Genomic DNA, 24,450 nt, shown 5'->3' with positions numbered 1-24,450 from the left:
GGTGCATGCCTAGAAACTCATTGAGAACTGGTGAAGTATTTGAAGCATTACCAAATCCCGAGAATTTTTTTAAGACCTTGAACTGGGCCAACCGTAAAACAAACAACTCACCCATTAGAAATAGCAATGGAGATCACGAAGAACACCCATCTATACCAATAGCGCCAATGGCACCTCTTGTGCCAGAGGCGGCTCTCTATGACTAAGCACAACCCACAGCTGAAAATCTGGCCACCTCGATTTTAGTCCCGCAGATACAAGCTGAATCCTTCCAAATCATGAATAACATGCTGCATTTGTTGCAAAACAAGGGATTATTTTCGGGGTCACAAGTAGAAGATCCTCAACAATATTTGAAAATTTTTCTGTCAATCTGCAAAACCCAAAGGCAGCCCAATGTAACTCTAGAAGCAATCAAGTTGCTATTATTCCCACCTTCAGTGACAGGAGCTGCTCAAACCTGGTTAAACTCACTCCCCATAAATTCCATAACAACTTGGGAGGAGTTAGTCAGGCAATTCGTGAACAAGTTCCACCCCCCCCAACAAAACCGCTTAACAGATTGATGACATTTTGAGTTTTAAACAGAGACCAACGAAAACATTGCATGAAATATGGGAGCGTTTTAAAGGAATGTTGGTCATATGTCCGCACCATGGCATTCCAGATTTGATGTTGGGATAGCGGTTCTACATAGGATTATCAGATAGCGTGAAGAACATTGTTGATGCTTCAGCCGGTGGAGCATTTTTGAGTAAAACGTGGAGAGAAGGTCAAGGTCTGCTTGACAAGATGGCGTAGATTTTGGGATGGATAACCAGAAATGCACCAATCACTCCAGTGGTGCACTCAGTGCCTTTAGATCCATCCAATTCAATGGCTGAAAATATGGCCACCTTATTGACACAGATGAGCATACTCACCAAAAAGGTGGAAGAGTCAGGGCAAAAGCAGCATGTACATATTGTAGATACTACTAATGGGGGCTTGTGCACATCTTGCATTAGTCATCCAATTGGTAACCAATGGAAAGCAGAACACGATCATCAGCATTACCCTAAAGATATGAACTATGTGACTAATTATGGGGGCCAGAGAGAGGGTAGTCAGAGTTGGGGCCAACAGAATCAACAGTACAAGCCATCGCAATCACAGTTCAACAGTGGGAATATGGGAGGTATGAGACCCCCCAATAATATAGCACCTTACCCAAGGCCACAGGGATATAGTAATCAGAATCAACAATAGGGGTATCACCCTTCTTAGCAGCAGTATAGTGGAAGGCAGAAAGATGGGTTTGCTAGACTGGAAGCAATGATGCAACAGGTTATTGGGTCTAATGCAAAGATTAGCGAGAGAGTAGATGCACATGATTCAACGATCAAAAATATTGAAATGCAGATGGGCCAAATTTTGATGTTTCTGAACAATCGCTCTCATGGAACACTACCTGCAGATACCCAGGTAAATCTAAAAGATCAAGTCCCAAAGCAGATGATGTCGATAAGCCTACGGAGTGGCAGAGATTTGGATGTCGAGCAAGAAAGGGCTCGAGAAGCCAGGGAGGATGAGACACTCATATCAGTGCCCATTGAGTTGGATGAATCAACAAAACTGACAGAGGTGACAGTCCAGCCTGCCCAGGAAGAAAGTAGCATTCAAATGGAGATCGAGAAAGAAGCTGAGATAGCACAGGAACTAGTGGTTGATGTGGCAGCTGATAAATATCGAAGTCAAATGATTGGAAAGAAGAGACCTCCTGCACCCTTTCCTCAGAGGCTAGCTAAGTACCAAAAAGAGGAGCAATACAAGAAGTTTTTGGAGATGCTAAAACAAATCCAGGTAAATATTCCCTTGATTGATGCTTTGAAAGAGATGCCTGGGTATGCAAAAATGATGAAGGACTTAATGTCCCGAAAATTTGATTTCCAAGGCTTGGCCACAGTTACTCTTACTCAGACCTGTAGTGCAGTAGTGACCAGACCAATTGCGAAAAAGCTGTCTGACACAAGGAGCTTTACAATCCCATGCACTATTGGTGATTTTGCCTTTGCTAAAGCACTGTGTGATCTAGGGGCCAGCATTAATCTTATGCCCCTGACAATTTATAAGAGGTTGGTTATTGGAAGAGCTAGACCCACCTCTATGTTGTTTCAGCTGACTGACAGGACGGTAAAGCGACCCTCTGGTATTCTGGATGATGTGTTGATTCAGGTAGGGAAATTTGTCTTCCCTGCAGATTTTGTAATCTTAGACTGTAAAGTGGATGAAGAGATTCCCATAATTTTAGGAAGACTATTCCTGGCCACGGGTAGAGCTTTAATTGATTATGAAATTGGGGAGTTAAAGATGAGGTTGAACGATGAAGAGATAACATTCAACGTGCAGAAATCTATGAGGCGACCAAATGAATTCGCCAATTGCTCTCTTATTGATGCCGTGGATGTAATCGTAGAGACCGGTGATGAACTGCTGACTATTGAAGACTCCATCGCTGCGTGTTTAATGAATTTAGATGAGGTAAAGGGCGAAGAACTGGCTGGATGGGTGATGGCAATAGAGGGTAGAGGGTTCTGGGATAAAACTCTTGAATTTGAGCCCTTGCACCTGGAAAACGGAGAAACTCCTCCAGCCAAGCCATCAATCGAAGAACCACCAAAGCTGGAGTTAAAGCCATTGTCAGCCCATCTCAGGTATGAGTTTCTTGGACCTGACTCCGCATTACCTGTTATTATCTCATCTAGTTTGTTAGATGTGCAGGCTCAACAACTCTTGCAGGTACTTAAGGAATGCAAGACTGCCATTGGGTGGACCATGGCAGACATAAAGGGAATCAGCCCTGCATACTGTATGCACAAAATTTTACTGGAATAGGGACACAAACCTTCCAAGGAACACCAAAGAAGGCTGAACCCCAATATAAAGGAGGTGGTGAAGAAAGAAGTGATCAAGTGGTTAGATGCGGGAATCATTTTCCCAATTTCTGATAGTAGTTGGGTTAGCCCAGTTCAATGTGTACCTAAAAAGGGTGACATGACAGTATTTAAGAATGATAACAACGAATTGATCTCTACAAGAACCGTCACAGGCTGGAGAATTTGCATGGATTATAGAAAGCTAAATCTAGCCACCCGGAAGGACCACTTCCCACTTCCTTTCATTGATGAGATGTTAGATAGATTGGTAAGGAGGTCACACTTCTATTTTTTGGATGGATACTCGGGGTACAACCAGATTTCTACTGCTCCAGAGGATAGGGAAAAGACTTCATTTACTTGCCCTTACGGAGTGTTTGCCTTCAGGAGAATGCCATTTGGTCTTTGTAATGCACCTGCAACATTCCAACGGTGCATGATGGCCATTTTTACAGACATGGTGGAAGACATTATGGAGGTCTTCATGGATGATTTTTTAGTGGTAGGAAATTCGTTCGATGAATGCCTAGCAAATTTAAACCGTGTACTGAAGAGGTGCATCGAGACGAATCTAGTGTTGAATTGGGAGAAGTGCCACTTCATGGTACAAGAAGGAATCGTCTTGGGGAACTTAGTGTCGAGTAAAGGGATTGAGGTGGACAGAGTCAAAGTCGACGTGATAGAAAAACTTCCACCTCCCACATCAGTCAAGGCTATTCGTAGCTTCCTGGGACACACAGGCTTCTACCGGCAATTCATCAAGGATTTTTCCAAGATCGCCAATCCCCTCTGTAAGTTGCTCGAAAAGGATAACCCATTTGTGTTTTCTGATGATTGCAGGGTGGCTTTTGAGGAACTAAAGAAGTGGCTAGTCACAACACCAATTATAATTGCTCCCAACTGGGAGCAACCGTTTGAACTCATGTGTGATGCTAGTGACTACGATGTGGGAGCCGTGTTGGGACATCGCAACAATAAGGTAATGCACCCTATTTACTACGCAAGTAGGATGTTGAATGGTGCTCAGCTTAATTACACGGTAACTAAAAAAGAAATGTTTGTTGTCGTGTTTGCCTTTGATAAGTTCAGGTCTTACTTGATCGGGTCGAAGGTGATCGTGTATACAGATCACGTAGCCATTCGGTATTTAGTTGATAAAAAGAGTCCAAGCCGCACCTAATTCGTTGGGTGCTACTTCTGCAAGAGTTTGACTTGGAGATTCGTGACTGTAAGGGCACGGAGAACTAAGTCGCTGATCATTTGTCACGCCTTGAAGGTGCTGAAAATACAATTGAGTCTGAGGATATTCTGGAAACCTTTCCAGAAGAGCAGCTGCTAGCCACAAGTGTGGACGATGTGCCATGGTATGCTGATATTACAAACCATTTGGCCTGTGGCATTGAACCATATGAACTCTCCTATGTTCAAAAGAAATGATTTTATCATGACTGCCGAAACTACTACTGGGATGAACCGCATTTGTTTAAAATTTGTATTGACAACATGATCCGGAGATGCGTCCCCGAGATAGAACAATGTTCTATTTTGCAGGCTTGTCATGCGTTACCTTATGGAGGACATTTTGGAGGAGTTCAGACAGCAGCGAAGGTGTTAGAGGCCGGGTTATACTGGCCAACAATCTTTAAAGATGCTCACCAATGGTTAAAGGTCTGCAACAAATGCCAAAGAACGGGAAACATATCCCGTAGACATGAGATGCCCATGAATCCAATTCAGCAAGTTGAGGTGTTCGATGTTTGGGGAATTGATTTCATGGGTCCCTTCGTCAGTTCTTACGGCAATAAGTACATACTTGTTGCAGTAGATTATGTATCCAAATGGGTGGAAGCTGCATCATTCCCCACCAATGATTCGAGGGTGGTGGTGGGGTTCTTGAAGAAGAATATATTCACCCAATTCGGGATTTCGAGAGCCATCATTAGTGACGGAGGCACGCACTTTTGCAACCGTGTCTTTGAGAAGTTACTAGCCAAATATGACGTGCACCATGAGGTGGCAACCCCGTATCACCCTCAAACAAGCGGACAGGTAGAGGTCTCAAACCGTGAGATCAAGAGTGTGCTCACTAAAACTGTAAACGCCACAAGAACTGATTGGGCGAAAAAGCTTGATGATGCGCTCCGGGCCTATAGGACTACATTTAAAACACCTATTAGTATGTCACCGTACAAGTTGGTATTTGGGAAGGCCTATCACTTGCCTGTGGAGATAGAACATCGAGCTTGGTGGGCACTAAAGCAATTGAACATGAACCCTGATGAGGCTGGAGAAAATCGACTGACAAAGTTGTATGAGTTGGAGGAATTCAGATATCACGCCTTTGAAAGCACGAGACTTTACAAGGAAAGAATGAAGAGGCTACATGACAAACACATTGTGGATAGAAATTTCAAACCCGGAGGCAAGGTATTGTTGTACAATTCGATGTTGAGATTGTTTCCTGGTAAGCTTAAGTCCCGATGGTCTGGGCCATTCAGGGTGACCGAAGTGTTCCCGTCAGGGGTTATGGAGATAACCAGTGAAGATAGCACTAACACCTTCAAGGTTAATGGACAACGACTCAAACTGTATGTTGGGATGGATGAACCGAAAGAGCTGTCCGCCGTACTTCTCGTTGAACCACAAAGGTCGAGCGAGCCATAAATGCAATTGATCTACGTCGTGTCACGACGTTAACTAAGGCGCTGGTCGGGAGGAAACTCGACGGTAGTAGTAGTGGTTAATTGTGAGTTTTTGAAAATGCTAACCAATGCAGGTGACAATGGGCGGGTGATAAGGCAATCGAAAAATGGAAAAATTAGGTGAAAAGTGTAAAAACAAATTGAAGCATCCTAGCGCGGTCGCGCTACTAGTGCGATCGCGCTACTGGCTGCGCTAAATTTCCAAAACTTTCTGCCTGGACCGCGCTACTGGCCGTGCTACTAGCGTGATCGCGCTAATGGCTGCGCTAGTGAACACGCTAAATTGGCAAAACTCTTTACCTTGGACGCGCTAGACTAGAGCGATCGCGCATCTGAACGCGCTACTCAGGGACGTTTTTTTAAAACGTAAATTTACACTTGTTCTTATTTTCTTTTGTATCATTCAATTGTTTTTTTCTTTCTTCAGTCCAAATTCCCCCCCCCCCCATCTAATAACCCACATCTAACAAACCCCCCACACACCAAAACACACGCCCTAAAACAATTCACGAGATGTTCATCTGCAGCCGAATAAAAAGTATGGATTCTTCTTCCCTTCTTTAATAACTCAACTTTGCAGGTATGCTCGAGTGCCCGAAAATCTAGCTGCGGATGGGCTCGTGAAAAAGGACCGCAAGTTCCGAGCAGACAAAGTAACCACGAGAAAGGAGCCAGCAGCAGTAGAGGAAGAGAGTAGTGGTAGCTCTGACGACTCAGACGATGGGGATGAAGAAGAGGAGAATGTGAGGAACGAACCCCAGTCCCCGAAGCACCCTGTAGCAGCTGCAGTGCCATCTAAGGCATCCACATCTTCACAGCCACGCAGGAGCACCCACATGACCAATTTGGAACAAGAGATGGCTGGGTTACGTACTTCAGTCACAGATTTAGGTACCCGTGTTGAGGCCGTGGCTGACAGACAGGTGAAGTCTGAAAAGAAGTTCTTGGGCTGGTTGAGAGCTCTGGGTCGCGCGTGCAACATGAACCCAGACACCGTCTCCGACCAGGAGTGAGCCATCAGGGAAGTACCTTACTACTCTTTAATTTTTAAAGTCATGGGAACATGTCTTCATTATAAGTGTGGGGTGGGGATACTTCATTGTATATATGTAACTGTAACCTTTGACTAGTTGATTTTGGATGGTTTTGTTTTGTTTTGATTCTTTTAGTGCGTTAGCTTTGATTGCTTTGATGATTAAGTAGGAGTTGATTAGTTTAAAATAGGTAAGTAGCTTGGACTAAGTCGAGCATAAAAATAAAAAAATAAAAAAATTGAAAATGAAGACTCTTCCTGATGACGGATCCTTTAGATAATTTTCTTGAGGGAAGTTAGTATATAAAAAAACAATTTAAAATTACAAAAAGATTTTTTTATTATTATTTTCTTTTTTTTTAGGTAGTGTAGTAACTCCCCCTTGGTTTTTCTTTGGGCCACAGTTCTTTTCCAAGGGTTTAACTTGAACCGGGTATAGGTAGTTTTGTATTCATTTTGTTTTCTTTTTAGTTTTTAAATTAGGATTAATGGGCTAACGAGCTGAATTCGAAAAGAAAAGCCTCTAGCGTTATTACACCTGAACACAATAGACACTAGAGTGTAACGCTTATTCTCAGTAGTCGATTCTTGCTAAAGTGCCTTAAATTGTATATTCATGACTGACTTGAATACTCAGAAGAGAGTGTCTTGATAAGCCAATCTTGAATGAGTCATGTGTCATATGTGTGAGTTTTACTGTATTCCATGATTCACATTTGATGCCTAGAACTTGCCCTGTGTGTTTGCAAAGCGAAATAGTAGCTTCATTCAGTCTTAGAAGCGATATAGGCAATTCCTTGTTGAGCCAGACTTATAAAGTAAACCCACCTAACTGCAATACATCTTAGTTAACCCCGTTGAGCCTATAAGCCTATTTCCTTGGCAACCACATTGCAAACCTTACCCAATTGTTTGAATAGCCTTCTAGTTAAACCCTCTTTCCTCACATAAGCACTTGAATGGTATTGAGAATTATGCAAAGGCAAAGGTGTGGGGTGGGGTTTGGTTTTTGAGTGGAACCACGGAAATCGAAAAAGGTGTAGAATTTTGTCGCATAAGAAATGAAGCACCACCATAAAAAAAGAAAATAATATAGTGGTTGAGAAGTGGTGGTTTGCTATAATTGCACCTAATGGATGGGGTTGTGGTAAATAAAAGAACGGTGGTGAAATGTTTGGTTGACAGAAGTATGGTTTTGAATGTTAATGTAATTGTATTAAAAAGTGCTTAGGGAGGTTAGTCACTACACCAAATATATCTTACCCGTCCCTTAGCCTACATTACAACCAAGTGAAGTCCTATTGATCTTAGACTGAGTGGCTCAATTAGTAGAGTAGTACACTACGGGCAAGCTTATGGTGCATCTTTATGACATGTGAATGTACTTTTTGAGAGTGAGTGAAGTTTATCTATCTAAGTTCCTAATTGTTCTAAATATCATTATATGTGGAACTACTCTCTTTGTGTGAAGGTAAGGGCATATGATTCATGGAGGAAAGGCACGTCTTGACTTCTGTGTAGAGTAGCTTGAGAAAGTATGAATATTGCACGGCACGTGAGACTCAACTTTTGAGGCTAAGATTGTTCACTACTAGGTGTAACTCATGTGATCCGTTCGTGGTGTGATGCATTAGGGAAGAATGCTTAGTGAAGGAACCTTCATAAAAGGTGGTGGATTGCTAGAGGACTAGCAAAGATTTAAGTGTGGGGTGTTGATATTGGGCTAGATTTATGTCATTTGACGATTGTTTTGCCCCAACTTGATTATGTTTCAATGCTCTAATATAATCAAATGATGAAAGATGAGCTCTAAATTGTGTTGCAGGAATGAGGAGCTTATATAAGGCCTTAAAGATGTGATTGGAGCTGCATTGAAGCAAGAAAGACCCCTAGGAGCTGAGTAAGCGAGACGACGAGAAAGAGAATCGACCAAATGAAGTCCTGGACTAGCGCGGCCATTAGCGCGACCGCGCTAGCCCAGATGGTCGAGGCAGAATGGTATGGCTACTAGCGCGGCCGCGCTAGCCCAGTTCCGAAAAATAATTCCTGGGGATAAATTTGGAAGTCTAGGGGGCAAATTCACTTAACCTATAGAAGGTCAAGCTCGCCCAAGGGGTGTGTGTGCAGCTTTTGATAGTTGAGAGCAAGAAAAGGAAAGGCAAGAGGCAAGGAGGAGTATTCTACATCAAGTTCTTCTCTTCTTCCTTTTGTTTTTATCATTTGTACTGAATTTAATTATTGTGATGAACATCATTGTTATGAGTAGCTAACTCTTTTAATCTAAGGTTTTGGGTGAACCCGTTGTGGATGAACTTGTTGTTATATTAATATAGTTTGAATTGGTTGTTAATCTCTATTTGTTCAACTACGTTTTGATTTTGGTTAGTTGAAAGGATCCTCAATTAGCCGTTCCTATTTATTATGTATCTTCTTGAGAGAGAGTGCATATTTAGGTAATTGTTTGAACAACATCACTCCTAGAGTATAGGCGAGAGTCATAACCGAGGGTTTAGAGGTTGGAGTAGAGATAACGATACCTCGGGTGCGATCTAAGTGAACTGTAATGCGAATCTAGCTAGTGTAGCTTGAGAGAGTGCGTCTAGTAAATTATCATAATTACTTGAGAGAGAGTTATGATAGCTGGAGAGTTCATGATCGATAGAGACAACTAATTCATAACTATAAGAAACATACGACTAAGGAATTCAACAACGGGGGAAACCATTACCTTAGACCTTTATTCCAATTGTCTACAACTGTGTAGTAGTTAATCTTCATTTTATCGATTCTATTAGTTGGAGTAGTGACCATAACACTACTTGTTATTTACAAAGTTTGAGAAGGTCGACTCATAAGAATTTAGTACTTTAAAGGCTTCTCTTGATACGTTAATTCCCTATGGGATTCGACTCGGGGCATAATACCCCGAATTATATTTGCAACGCCCGTTTAGTCTTTTAATAGACACAGTTGAGCATGATCATATAACCACCAGACATGGTATATACTTATGACGACCATAAGTGATAATTTAGGTTTGTTATGGTTACAATTGAAGATAAGTTAGAGAAAAATTCTCCATATTACATACATGTCTCGTTTTTCTCCCGAAGTAGCAAATAAAAAAAAAAGAGGTTCGAAGCATTACAATGTAAGTTGGTTAATGCATGTTGAGATAATTATATTCTATTCCTTGAAGGATGAGAATTTTTTATAAATATTAATCTATTTCCTGAAATGAATGGGGCAATATTAATAAAGCTTGAAATATGAACACGCTCTTGGTTGTGAAGATATCACAACTCACGTCAAGAATAGGTAATACGATTAAGAGAACATATCCTTAATCTTCCATACTTCAAATTTGCCCCTGAAGTAGTAAATCTTTGAAATTTCCTTCTGAAGTAGAAAAATATTATAAAACAGTATAAATATTATTTTTGTAGCATAAAGATCATTGTCTCGCGTACCCGTTGTACGTAAAACATCTTGGATAATTTTATTAAGAATTATTCTAAGGAAAAAGCATTCTACAAGAATGCTTTCTACTACAACCACATTAATATATTATGGTTAGTTATTTAGTTTCCTGAAGGAAATAACAACTCGTGTATCTTTCCTTAAAGGATGCAATGACTATGTGGTTGTAACATTGATACAAAATATTCAGATGTTAATGGTATTTCTCCTTGAAGGAGATACTTGTCACAAAGTTAGTGATGGAAATATTAAAATTCTTACTTTGTTGTTATTTATAAATTTAAAATTATCTTTATATTTTTCCTTTGATTATAATTCTCTCATGATACCAGAAGTTTCTGAACAATATTTGATAGTACAAAATGTATTAAAAACTCCTGAAGAGCTAATTGTTTGTCTAGAAGACGCATGACACCAATAGTGTCCGAATAATATTAGATTGTGGATAATAAATGAAGACTCTCGAAGAGCTTATATACAAATATGTCATTCATATAATATGATTATGGTCAAAATATATATTATAGTAAACACAAAGTTTACTAATACAGATGGCTATCATATTGAAATTACAAATGATTGGAATAATGAAAATCTTCATGTTTCCATAATCATAAGGGGTAAAATAATATGTGTGTGAGAAGTTACCCTCTTTATTCTTCTCATATATCATAGTAAATCAGAAGCTTAGTCATGCAAAAGCAGTCACAGTAAATCAGAAGTTTTACCGAGGTAAAAGTAGCTATAGTAAATTAGAAATTTGTCGATACAAAAGTAGACACAGTAAATCAGAAGTTTACTAGTGCAAAAGTTTATGCGATAGTAAACCAGAAGTTTACTAAGAGATGGCACATGTCATGATAAACTTGAAATTTTTATTTTTTATTTTTAAATGAGCTATTTGAGAGTACAGATAAGCATATACTGAAGAACTAGAAGATTCTTCAAAAATTCTCTTGTATTCCTTGTTCTCAAAATAAATTGATTGTACAAGCTAAAATTGGGACTAAAACCCCTAATCGTGAAATATATAAAAGGTGAATATGGACCCGCTCACCTATCATATGAATCACTTATAGATGCATATATGAGATGGTTACATGTGCGATTATTGTCAACCTGCAGTTTGGCATTTGAAATTGCTTTTCTCAATTAATAGCATAATTTTCAGATTATGAAATCAAGATAGTTCATCTTGATAACGCTAGTTTATATCCAAGATGGTTTAGCATTTAATACCTCTTATTAACGGCTAAACTATTTCTTATGATAACAAAGCTTCATGTTTAAGATTTTCTAAATTGCATACATCAGCACTTGTATGCATCAGGCCAACAATATATAATAAGTCTTTCCTCATAATTGATTTAGAATCAGAAACCAAATATTTTTACTATCTAATAACTTTTGATGTGTGGTATATGATTAATTCCTCTACCACAATGCACGAAGATAGAGTTTTCAAAGAAGATTGAGGATATATGTTAGTTTTTTAACATTTGGGGATGGAATAAGCAGCTGAAGAATATGCTATATGAAATAAATTATCATTAATATGATCCTCATTCAGAAGATAATTCAAGTTAAATGCCAGAAGCATTTGTTGATCCAAAATTAAATATCATATTTCAGCTGCAAATGCTCCTATTAAAATTAAAGTTCTTAAAGGATAAAGTTTACTGCAAGCATGAAGCGTAGTAAACTGATCGGTTCCATAGGTAACAATCCTTGAAATGATAGGAGCAAACGATCAAAATGATCATAATGAGGAGGAAATGAGCTCTAGAAGAACCCACGACATAACATTTCATGAAACTCCAGAAGAAGTTCAGGTAACTGAAAATAAAGAACGTGATGAGATCTCAATAAGTTATATCGTTTAGGAACTGATACAAAATAATCGTTGACGATATATTTGATACAATATAGTGCACAATATTTATAAAAGATTGTGAGGATCGGATCTGTAGTCCAGACACCTGAAGATGTCATGCCATTTAAATGCAAGTCATAACCTATATGACTCACTTGATTAAATCTATATGAATATCCCTAAAGAATTTAAAATGCTTGAAGACTATAATTCAAAGTCTTGAGAAATGTATTCGATCAAATTACAAAGATTTTGTACGATTTAAAGCAATCTGGGCGCATCTGGTATACCGCCTCAGTGAATATTTGCTGAAAGAAGGTTACATAAGTGATGTTATTTGTCCATGTATTTTTATAATGAAAATGTCATTAGAATTTGTTATGCTTGTTGTTTATGTTAATGACATCAATCTTGTTGGAACTCCAGAAGAGCTCCAAAAGGCAATTGAATATCTTAAGAAATAATTTGAGATGAAAAATCTTGGAAAGACAAAACTTTGTCTTGGTATGCAAATTGAGCATTTAGCAGACAAAATCTTTATCCATCAATCTGCCTATACAGAAATGGTCTTAAAAATACTTTTACATGGACAAAGCGCACCCATTGAGTACACCAATGGTTGTTTGATCACTTGAAGTGAATAAGGATCCGTTCCAACCTCCAATAGAGGATGAGGAAATCCTTGGTCCTGAAATACCATATCTCAGTATAATTGGTGCACTTATGTATTTTGCTAATACTATAAGGCGTGACATAGCATTTTATGTTTATTTACTAGCAAAATATATCTCTTCTCCTACACGGAGACATTGGAATTGGATTAAGCATATATTACGATATTTAAAGGAAACTCTTGATATGAGTTTGCTTTAGGCAAACAAAGGTAGTACAAATCTTGTTGGTTATGGAGATGCAGGTTATATATTTGATCCCTATAAAGCTAGATTCCAAACCGGTTACGTGTTTATATGTGGAGCAAGTAAGGAATGTGTATGGTTGAGATCAGGAATTCATTTCATTCAAGAAAATTATGGTTTGAAATGTCATAGAAGACCCACAATTTTGTATGAAGACAATGTTGTATGTATGAAGGAGGATTTATAAAAGGAGATAGAACTAAGCACATTTCACCAAAATTATTCTACACACATAATCTTCATAAAAATGGTGAGATTGATGTGCAACAAATCCATTCAACTAAAAATCAGGCAGATTTGTTCACCAAGTCTTTACCAACTGCAACCTTCAAGAATATGTTATACAAGGTTGGAATGCGAAGCCTTAGGTATTTGAAATAACGTCTTTATCAGGGGGAGTAAAGTATGTACTGTACTCTTTTTTTTCTTGCCCAGGTTTTTTCCCATTAGGTTTTCCTGATAAGGTTTTTAATGAGGCAGCTTGCAATATACTCTATTAGTGTACTCTTTTTCCTTGACTAGATTTTTTCCCACGGGATTTTTCCTAGTAAGGTTTTAACGAGGCATTTAATAATGAACATCCAAGGGAGATTGTTATGAAAATATTATTGTGGATGTTCATTTATTAATCCGCTGCAGGAAGATTATCCATTTGATACTCCATTGAAGTTTATCTACAAGTAGCTGATGAGGCAGGTTGCAAGCAACTCAATAAAAAACTTACAGCAACTTCTTATTAAACAGGCAGGTTGCGAGCAACTCATACAGACAGCTTACAAGCAACTTATGAAAAGTCTCGCAGCTGCTTCCTTTCTTCTATAAATAGAGGAAATTTCAGTTCATTATGAACATCAGTTTGAAGTTGAATAATATATCAATCTTTCTCTATACTTTTCTTCGATTTATTTACTTTAAAGTTTTTATTTTATGACACTAACTTACTAGAGGCAGATTAATTAGGGAGGGACTGCAAAAAGAAAAGCTGCAACTTAGGATGATAACATAATGGTAACCGGTTATTCCTTTGCCATTAATTTTGGTATTAGTCTAGTTTTGTTCTTAGAGTTCTACTACTACCTGATATTGATTATGCTTGTTGTTAATACCTCGTTGTTGTTATTGCTTCTTTTCGACTTTTTTCACTACTATATTTCTTTTCCTTACTGCTGTAATTATGCTTGACTTGAGTCAAGGGTCTATCGAAAACAATGTCTCTATCTGCCCAAAGTAACATGGGAGAATTTAAACCCGATGAAAACTTAACAATAGTTGCAGGTAAGTTTTTACCGTGATAAAAGGAAAAACAACATGTAATGCTATTATTAGTCAGATGTGAACAACAGAGGGTTGGGATTGGCTCCAGTAAACAGGACACGTGTTAACAAGCTAATACCCTATAGGAAAATACTGGAGCTTACCCAACCCCACTTTGATGAGTTTTTCTAGTTCAAACATAATTGCGAGAATTTATCTGTACAAAATCTCTGATATGCAGTGGCAACAAAAATTTGACCATTTCTTGACTGTTTGTGCCATCCTTGCGCAAGAACCATAATCTTCTCTGTATCGTTCCAATTTATCAGGTGTCCAAAAAAAGACAACCTAAAACATATGAATTACAATCATCTTGCAAGAGGATTGATAAAAAGTGCACGATAACTAGACCAAATGGTGACTTCACTATCCTGCACATTATCAATTGGCATACTTGGCAATGATAAAGTCACTTTGCGGAGGGAGGCTAGCATCCTCCCCGCCCAATGTGATACTCTTGGTACTATTATCGGCCTCAAATTTCCTATACTCGAACAACATTTCGTGCATCTAATACTAAGAGAAAAGGGAAAAGAAAAGAATAATCTGAACTACATTTCCTAATTATGTAGCAACTTCATCAACTTCGGAATGGAACACAAAACTAGGAAAAGTAGTTGTAATATCCCTGCATAACAGAACATAAGTCTCATCAGAAGACAACATCAGCCAATGTACTCCTGATATATTAGTTGAGAAACTATGGTGGTACCTTAGATAGGGAAGTGTCATTATCTTTAGCAATGAAGGATTTCGGCCAACGAAAATCTGCCATTCAGATTTGTCAATCTTTCCGTCCTGATTTGTGTCTGCCTCAACAAAAGTCTACATATAGAGGCAAGAATCTATGGTTATTCAGAATTCCATGAGATCGATAAAAACAAGAAACTAGTCCTGTGAATGAAAACTGCCCTTATTTTAATCTTGAAGCTACCAATCTCTCAGTGACACAAAATGCATTGGTCTCTTAACCTCGGGACCTCTTCTTAGACGGAAGGATAGAGGTTTCTATGGCTATGTTTAGAACGGTGGAACTGTGGAAGTTTATTTAGTCATTTAGTAAATTACCTTATCGAGTATACTCTCTATAGTCTCATCAGTCAACTTCATCTCAGACTCACATAAAAGTGCAATCAACATTTGCTTAACCTGCCAAAAATTGCAGATAATTAAGAAACCTGCAAACATATATGGAAACAACAACAACAACCCAGTGTAATCCCACAAACATATATGGAAACAAATTTTTAATTATAACATCGAGTAATCTTGGCATAACCCTTCATCAAACTTAGAAGGCACAAGTAAATAGACCAAAAACCTACTACTTCCATGTCCCAAAAATCTGCAAAGGACTTCGAGAAAAGTGGGGAAAGTTACTGGTTGTATATAATGCGAACCAAAGCCACTCAATAAAGACAACAATTTAATGGTTGGAAATGCCTCAGTGAAGTCTTGTACAAAAGCTTCTTTTACACTTTTTTGATAAGTGCTTCTTGTTTGAGCTATTATAGCTTAAAATAAGGCAGAAAGCAACTGAGAAATAGACCAACACTGAAGAGAAAGTACTGAATGGTCTCCTATGCCAAGAAACAAAAATTCATGTTGCCCTACGCAGAGGGACACTACACAAAAGCAAACATGTCTTCAAACTAAAATGCTCTTCTCACCTTTCCTGACCCAAAAAGGAGTAAAATAAATAATAGGAGAGCCTATTGCAACAGTAAACAGTTAGTAAAAGCCAATAGAATGAGGGAGAGAAAAAAAGAGAAGAAGAACTATGCAACTTTCTAAAGTGAACATGTGTTCAAACTACAATGCTCTTCACGTTTCTGACCCAAGAGGGTATAATAAAAATAAGCGAGCATAATGCAAGAGTAAACAGTTAGAAAAAACAGGGAGAACTGCTGAAAACATCGCAGTAGAAGATTACGAGTTTTCTTTTCTTTCTGAGTATCAGAGATTATGTGAGTTAAGAAGAGGACTAGAGGATTGGGAAGAAAACTTGCCTAGGAGGTGTGCTTCTTATTACCTAGAAGAGTTGGATAGTCTTAGGCAGGGGCGGATTTAGGGGGGCGCAAAACCCCCGAACCCCCTTCGCCGAAAAATTACACTGTATATATAAGGCAAAATCTGTTTTTTACCTCTATATATTAAGTTTTGAACCCCCTTAACACAATCCAAAAGAGTAGTTTAGTGGTCAAGGGGGTTCAAAATCTACATAAGGTCATGGGTTCAATTCCCACTAACTACAAATATTTTTTTTTTGAACCCCCTTCGTGGAGATCCTGCATCCGCCACTGGTCTTAGGGGTCGTTTGCATTACTATAAGGTATTATCCTATGTATAACTAATGCATAGCAAACCATGGTATTAGCAATGCAAGGATTTTTTAATACTTGCATAAACATGGTTAAAGACATAAGTGCCCCTCAAATCCCTCAAAACCTATTCCAAATACTTTTCCCTATATTTTGTATATTTTTATTTTGTGATATTTTAATTAATTTTCCCCTTTAGAATTCTACTATAATCAAAATAATATCATATTTAATACTAAATTTGATTTTGAATTCGTTCAAAGTATAAACTGAAGTTTTCTTTATTGTTAAAAATCTTTTTTTTTAATAATTGGTATTTTGTATTATATGTCATAGCAATCAAATTTTTCTTCTCTTTTAACTTTAATATTTCAATTAGTTTTCTCTTCTAATTTTTCCCCCTATTAAAAAAGTTGGCTTTAGAGAGAGTAAAGAATGTCGAGGGTAATAAAATTGTTACAGTAAAAATAATGTACAAAGTTAAGATGTGGAGGTTTTTTTTGTAAATAATCAATTTTTTTTAGAAATTACGCAATGCTTTAATACACCAAACCAAATTGTGGATAAGAAATAATCTCAATATAACTAATGCCAGCATAACTAATCCCAGCATTACTAATATACCATATTCAGCACTATTCTTATACCTCCTACCAAATGACGCCTTACAGTTTCTGCTTTTGCACTGAGAGCAGCAAGCAGTGTTTGCTTAGCTATGTTTTATCACTCCTTACTTTGTGATTAGTGAAATGTTTAATTACCAAAAAAGAAAACATCACAGTAGGTAACATCACAATAGGTCATCACTACTTCGCTTGTTTAATCCAGAATGAACAAGACACCACATTAGGCATACATATATTGGTGCAGACAGTATAAGTTTGTACTATCATCGCCTTTGTTTCTACTGAAGCCCCACATTTATTGAGGGTGTAGATTGTAGTCTCTTTATACAACAACAACAACACAGTAAAATCCCACAAGTGGGGTCTGGGGAAGGTGAGGGTGTAGATTGTAGTCTCTTTATACAACAACAACAACAACGACCCAGTAAAATCCCACAAGTGGGGTCTGGGGAGGGTAGTGTGTACGCAGACCTTACCTCTATCCCAAGGAGGTAGAGAGGCTGTTTCCGATAGACCCTCGGCATACTCCATATTTTATGTTGAACAACTTATTCTATCAAAATCAACTGTTGATCGCTCCTAAGGTTTTAATGGTGTCGAAAAGGATGAAGTAGCAGAATGGAAGTTAACCTCACTGGGATGAAATTTTCAGATCTCCCCTCCGATGAAAATCTGATCTATACAAATAAACAGAAAGGAATACCAAAAGCATAGCACAAAGCTTACTAGATTATCACAATCCTGGTATTGCATTGATAACGATACATCAGCAGTACAAGGGAATTGTCCCCATCTGCTGTGGTTTTTTGAAGGCACGCCTACTTGAAGGAGTAAAAGGAAAACACTAAAAATAGAGAAAGGGGCGGTGCCAGAGAAATTGAGTGCGTTCTGTGCAACTTCATGGCCAATCCAGATAATCTGCACTAAACCTAAAGGGACTCAACCTAGATAATTTGAACTGTCCCCTATTTGATAATACTTATTGATCCTCAAAACATACTATTTCCCGTTTGTAAGCACGCTAAATAAGCAAGCATAAACTTGCTGGAAATTAAACATCTCTTCGCAAAACTATTTGGCAAATGGACCATGACATTCTACATCTAGAGAACAGTTGTTTCAGATAAGAAAGGAAGCACAATAAAGTAGCATAAGAGTTCCCTTGAAATATATGGGATTAGTTGTCAAGGTATTTAGGTAGCAGTTCAAAGTTCCAGAACAATTGTTGAAAAAAAGGAAAGGAGATCTAAGCCAACTTCTCTTTGTACGGTCTTCAGCTAATTGTTTTTGTTGAGTTAGATCCAAGGCCCATTTTTCTTAATATGATACTAGAGCAGGCAAACTTCTTGAGTTAAATCTCATTGTCATCCATTATCAAAAAAAGTTCCACGATGCCGCGTGGCCACGTGAGAGAATATTGAAGACATAACTAAGTAGATAAAAATGTACTCTTTTTAATTACTAAAGATTTTAGATGAGGGTGATCACATGGCTAACATTTGAAAAAAAGAAGATGACAGTGAAAACAGTTAAATATTGTATAATAGCCCGACTCTTCCATGATGTTACCCAAAATTGGATCCCATGTTAGGTTATGCATGCTCACATGCTCAAAATTGTGCTAGCAGAAGATGTTAGAATTCAACATTATTTGAGGGTATGAGTTGTTGTATCTTTATATGGTCTCGGGGCAACCTCAGCTGAGCTAACTTTTGGGTTGAGTTAGGCAGAAAAAGTATATTTCTTCCTTAACAGTTTCATACTCATTTCCTGGTAGAAAAAGAACATGTGAGCTACATTCAACCTTTTGTGCATGGTCATAAAGTACCTCAAAGTGATTATCCACTGTTTAAAATGCAAAAGGTAAAGAAGAATTTTTGGCGTTTTAACTATCATCTGTGGAGAATTAGGGGAGCACTCATTATTCTCCCCAGACAGAGTAAGATGAAATCCTAATCGTGTCAGAGGACAGCACTACATTCAGTCCCACGAAGAAATTAGCCAACATAACAGACACAACTCCAACTCCAAGTCTCAGCAAGTCAAACAATAACGAGATGCTTATAGATGCTTTTCCACATAGGAGAAAGAGAAAATATGTAAGAAAAGCATACCTCTTGCCTCTCAATGAACCCTGTGCAATCTAGATCATAAAGCTTAAATGAAACTGCAAGGTAGGGAAAAGTTGAGTTTCAACGCGACTATTTTTATGCTAATAATGCAGTAAATTGAACAAGTCAAAGAACTATATGTTACGCCATCTTCTCTATAACTTACAATTCATCTTCTCTTCTTGTGGGGCATTGGGGTGGAAGACATGAAGTCCCCTCACAAAATCACCAAAATCAATGAGCCCTTTTTGCTTCACATCAAAGAGATCAAAAATCTACGAGCAGAGAGTTCCAAAGGGAAATTAATATCCCATAATTCAATAAAATTTCGTAGCGGTTCATGCAAAAATAAACATTAGCTCAACATGTTTTCAACTCTGCACATCCCATAATCACCAGAATTTGGGATACCACTGTAGGTATTCTTATATACAGAATACATGTTTGCTCGAGAAACTTTAATATATAATACTTGAAGTCCCATAAAGAGCCAATTAACCAGTACTATATCAAACAGAACTGAAGCAAATAACCAATAAAGTATCGTACCCGATTTGCGAAAAGGTTCTCTTTCTTTCTGTTCTTGAATAAAGCTAACTGAAATTCTTCCTGCACGTCAAACATGAATTTGCCATAAGAAAAACTGAATTTTAATAATAACAACTAAAAGTAATCATATAAAACAATTTCGGTAGTAACGTAGTTACATTGTTCAAAAGAGAACTGCACTAGATTACATAACGTTGAATTTGCAATAAGCTAAAAGATCAGCAAGCAAAACTAGAATATGATGCTTCAACCATGTCTCTGAGGAGATGGTCAAGGGTTGATCAGGGGCATTAAAAGCTTGGAGGTTCCAGGTTCTAATCCCACCTACAATACTGGGTGCGCATCCATCTGCTATAACCTTGGTGGATAGAATTACCTTAGTAACATGTGCTTGTGGGCGGGACAGGATGTCTAGTCAATTAGTCGAGGTGTGCGCAAACTAGCCCAAATACTACCAATGTAAATAAATGATGCTTCAGTCACTACTACCATGCAGTTTGGGGAAATATTTTTTAACCTCCAAGGAGGACCCTTCCTTTTTTAAATAACAATGGTGTAATCCATCTGATACCTGCTACCTCTCACCACTGTAGGTACAACTTCCCAACTTCCCAGGAACTTTAAGTATATATCATTATAGAGCATACGAAACTCAATAACTAAGAAAAGAAAATTATATTATTTTTTTATTAAAAAAAAAGAATAAACAAGTAATTACAAAACAACATGGTCACTAATTATACAATTAAATTGCCTCTAAAGAGTATAGATTACATGATATATGTAATGCTGAATTTGCTGAAAGACAGGAACAGAGCCCGAGTATGATGCTTCAACTATCTACTGCACTACAGTTTCAGCAAACACAACTTTTCAAGAACCTTAAGTATGGGATGTGAGACCACACAAAACTAAATATCTAGGAAGTAAATAACTTTAACCTTATCCTCGAGAACAATGGCAATAAAAGAAAACAAGATTCCCCTTAGGGTATTGTCAAGAGAAGTTTCTCAAAACTTTTCCTTCTAGAAATGTGTGTTTTGTAATACCCCATAAATAACAAATGCCTTTCCAAATACTTGTCACCAAGCCGAAATATCCTCCAAAACCTACCCCTTTAAGCGATCAACCACAAATGAAAGGGGAGATAGAAAAAGAGAACAACAAAACAAATCCTAGCTGATGATCAAAGACAGAGAGAACATATGCCTAGTTCTGCAGGTAATAACTCGCAAAACTCATCTGAATGCACCAGGAATCACAACCTTACACTAAAAGCCAACAAGGCAACGTTTACCAGTTTAGCAGAATTACCTTGCTTATTAGCCCATCGTCAATTACCGAACTACTGATACTCTTGAACAGCTCAAACAATGCTTCTACTTCGCTAACACTAACTGCAAAAGCAGAAAAACAAGAGAAAGGCAGAACAAATAAGGAATGTATGACTAGGAGATATTGGATACTCGAACGGAATCCCAATTGGAGTGCTTGGGGAAAATATAAGCACCACAACCTTTTTCTTAAATAAGAGTAAGTACTAAAACTGTTTTTCAGTCACACGTGTGATAACTAAATAAATCAGAGACGAAGCTGAAACTACAACTGTCTAATGTTTTAGCTCTCCAACTTTAGGCAATTAAAACCAAAAAAAATAAATCAAGCAGATGGTAAGTGCAAAACCAACGAACCTAAGGATAAACCTAGCACCGAAAGATAATAAGCCTACTACCTTTTGGTTTTATTTCTTAGTACAACGCAGGAAGTCTTTTAGACAGATCATGAGAAGTCCATGTTCCATTTATTTTTTTAGCATGAAATCTCATTCAAATTTTTCATCTTTCTAAATAGCTTTTCTGTTGCCTCCTCTTCTTCATATATTTCCCCATCATCAATCTCACAAACTCATCTCACCTTGCACATGAATAAACCTCAAGCTATGGTCCCACCTATTTAAGACAGGAGAAGCTACAGTAACCTCCTTGCCCAATACAAGATGCTAACTACAGACGCTCCAAAATAATGCATGAATTACAAGATCATTACTTGACACTCCCCTTCACGATTTTCTGCTTGTTCATTACAAGAGCGTAATCACGAGACAAGTTCAAAATGTATCACATATTATGTACACACTTAAAGCATCAAATTAGTAACTTACATGCTGTTTGGGACGCAAGGACTACAGGATCTTCGTGTCCACGTAACTGCTTTTTCACCTTAGAATGAAAGCAGCCCATTTACTGAAGAATGGTCGACTGAAGAGGAAGCACACGGACTAGACAAGCGCCTAGTAACCAGCTTCACTACAATATATCATCAAAACCATCTTAACCTTGCAAATTACACAAACCAAATTCACAAAACAATGTACAAAACAATTAGTATATTGGCTCACATAAATCTAATATGACTTATATCGCGACAACAAAAGATGGAAATCAATCCCACAATTTCATTATCAAAAATCACTGAACTGTAACAAACTTTATGATACTATACAAACTCATAATGTTCTCTCTTCATCAACTTCATTTATATCTTGTAAACATCTGAGCTTTAACAATAACTTATTTTTTAAGCTATAAAATTAGTAATTAAAAAGTAAAGTATTGTCCTAATTATCAATTAGCCCTAACAGAAATCACCCCACCGTCACCACCAATAGAGCCACCAGACCACCCCCATTGGAATCTCTGGAATATCATTAATTAATATGAAGAAAAAAAATCAAAACTTTAACACGAAATTTTCAAAATTGATCTAAAAATCCAAAAGGGGTCTTAGATTATAAAACTTTCTATCGTTTCTTCGCTCAAACAAATAAATATAACCTTAAATTAAGAATGGAACCCTCAGAAATCCACATATCGAAAGAACATTAAAACCCCCCGAAAAAAATAAATATAAAAGAAAATAAAAAGGGGGAAATTTGGGAACATACCAATAAAAGGGATTGGCAGAGAAAAAGTTGAATCTTGGTAAGAGAAAAGAGGCAAGGCTATTCAAAGAGGTTTAGTGTAATAGAGGATTAAATGTGTGTGTATGTGTATATATATACACACATCTAGACCTGTAATTATGATCAACGGCTGTGATTAAAGAGGCGTTGTTGAAGAAGAAAGAAGAAAATGAAGAAGAAGAAGCTCAAAGAGAGAGAAGTTGAGTTGGAAACGGCGAAAGGAGAAGAGCAGAAGAGGGACAAGAAAATAAACACGGTGTGGGTACGTGATGTGCACGCGCACCTAAAAGCTCGTGGAATTGAACTGATTTTCACGTGGACAATTTTGTCTGTCGCTTTTATATATGGCAGATATTTAAAAAGAAAAACTACCCCTTTCATTTTATAATTTTATTGTACTGTAATGGGAGATCAAATTTTGTGGTTTTAAATCAAAAATGAGTATAAAATAATAATATTAACTTTTAATTTTTATTATTTTAAATATATTACATTTCTCTGACCTCACTTGTGTTATTCTAGTGATTTTGTTATTTTTAAAATTAAATATATCATATTATTTCTATAAGGGAGTGCTATTAAGATTAAAATAAAAATAGTTGATTAAAAACAAATTAAAGTATATAAAAGTTATTGTTGGATTAAAACCAAACAATATATAGAAAGGTAATTTTTAAAACGGATTTAAAAAAATAAAACGTGTAAATAGAAATAAAGAGATTAGATTTTGTTAACAGTTTAGCCCATTTGAATTTTTGTTTTGGGAAATTATTACTAAACGAATTGGTTTTATATTACGTTCTCAAAGAATGAATGTGCCAATTTGGATTTTATTAGAAAAATAAATTTACATGGATTTATAAATTGGAAGAATTTGTTTTGGGAAAAGATTGGACTTGACTGTAATCTTTTAATTTTTTTTCTGTATCTTCTTGAGAATTGCTAAAACTGTAAACAATATAGACGTTTTATAAAATTATAAGAAAAAATGATGACACATATTTATTTTCTAGTGAACATGAAAAACAAGAAATAAAAGATTATTCTTCCTCAAGGTATCAATAGTCAATAAGCGAAAGGAATCCTGTTTTTCTTCCTTTCAGAAAAAGCGAATTATAACTCTAGCCTAGAAAATAGAAATTGGTTAGTTTGATTTTAATGTTTCAAAACCAACTCTAATTCTTCATGTTTGTTAAAAGCAAAAATAGATTTCAACCTGTTATTCTATGAAAGCTCCATTCAGTTGACTTATCTTATACATATGTTCCTGAGACTATTACATCAAAATTTAAACACCAAAGCCTTGTCGTAAATGGATATAAAGTCAAAGATATGCTATTTCCATTTCAGTTTATACGATCATATCTATCGTAAAAAGAATGATTATTTTTACAATTTTGGAAACTATTTTACCTTAAACTTCATATTTTACTTTTAATGACAATGTTATGGCTAAGATAATAAGTTTTCAAATATTTTAGCTAGCGTTTGACCATAGGTTTCAAATTTATTTTGAAAAATTTGATTTGGGTAAGTTTGGTTTGAAGATTAAAATGTTTTTGGACATGCGTTTTCAAAACGTATTTTCCAACTTTATTTTGGAAAAATATGTATATAATTTCCAAGTTTTGGGATTTTGGCCCAAAA

At 37.0% G+C, this 24,450-nt stretch overlaps 1 protein-coding gene and 2 non-coding genes across 6 annotated transcripts; all 3 read right to left on the bottom strand.

Moving 5' to 3' along the window:
- Nucleotides 1–555: 555 nt before the first annotated feature.
- On the bottom strand, nt 556–662 carry LOC142165156 (small nucleolar RNA R71). Its single transcript, XR_012696105.1, has one exon. It is a non-coding gene; the product is annotated as a small nucleolar RNA R71 (small nucleolar RNA).
- Nucleotides 663–14,421: 13,759 nt separating this feature from the next.
- On the bottom strand, nt 14,422–14,519 carry LOC142165017 (U6 spliceosomal RNA). Its single transcript, XR_012696061.1, has one exon. It is a non-coding gene; the product is annotated as a U6 spliceosomal RNA (small nuclear RNA).
- LOC107780982 (calcineurin B-like protein 1) lies at nt 14,478–23,043 on the bottom strand. 4 transcript variants are annotated; one of them, XM_016601605.2, is made up of 9 exons: nt 22,786–23,043; nt 22,003–22,176; nt 21,156–21,238; nt 19,842–19,901; nt 19,459–19,567; nt 19,296–19,348; nt 15,303–15,383; nt 14,947–15,059; nt 14,478–14,862 (listed from the first exon to the last, which is right to left on the bottom strand). In XM_016601605.2, exons 2-9 carry the CDS (start codon nt 22,079–22,081, stop codon nt 14,799–14,801), a joined length of 642 nt encoding a protein of 213 aa, XP_016457091.1. In that variant the 5' UTR covers nt 22,082–22,176; nt 22,786–23,043; the 3' UTR covers nt 14,478–14,798. The 4 variants fall into 4 exon arrangements, with proteins under 4 accessions (XP_016457091.1, XP_016457093.1, XP_016457092.1 ...); XM_016601607.2 differs by having other exon boundaries at nt 22,003–22,170; XM_016601606.2 differs by having other exon boundaries at nt 22,003–22,147.
- Nucleotides 23,044–24,450: the final 1,407 nt, after the last annotated feature.

This window comes from Nicotiana tabacum, chromosome 1, assembly GCF_000715075.1.
Source record: "Nicotiana tabacum cultivar K326 chromosome 1, ASM71507v2, whole genome shotgun sequence".
Lineage (NCBI taxonomy): Eukaryota > Viridiplantae > Streptophyta > Magnoliopsida > Solanales > Solanaceae > Nicotiana > Nicotiana tabacum.
Note: the sequence above shows the minus strand (reverse complement) of the source record. Positions and strands in the feature narration are given on the sequence as shown.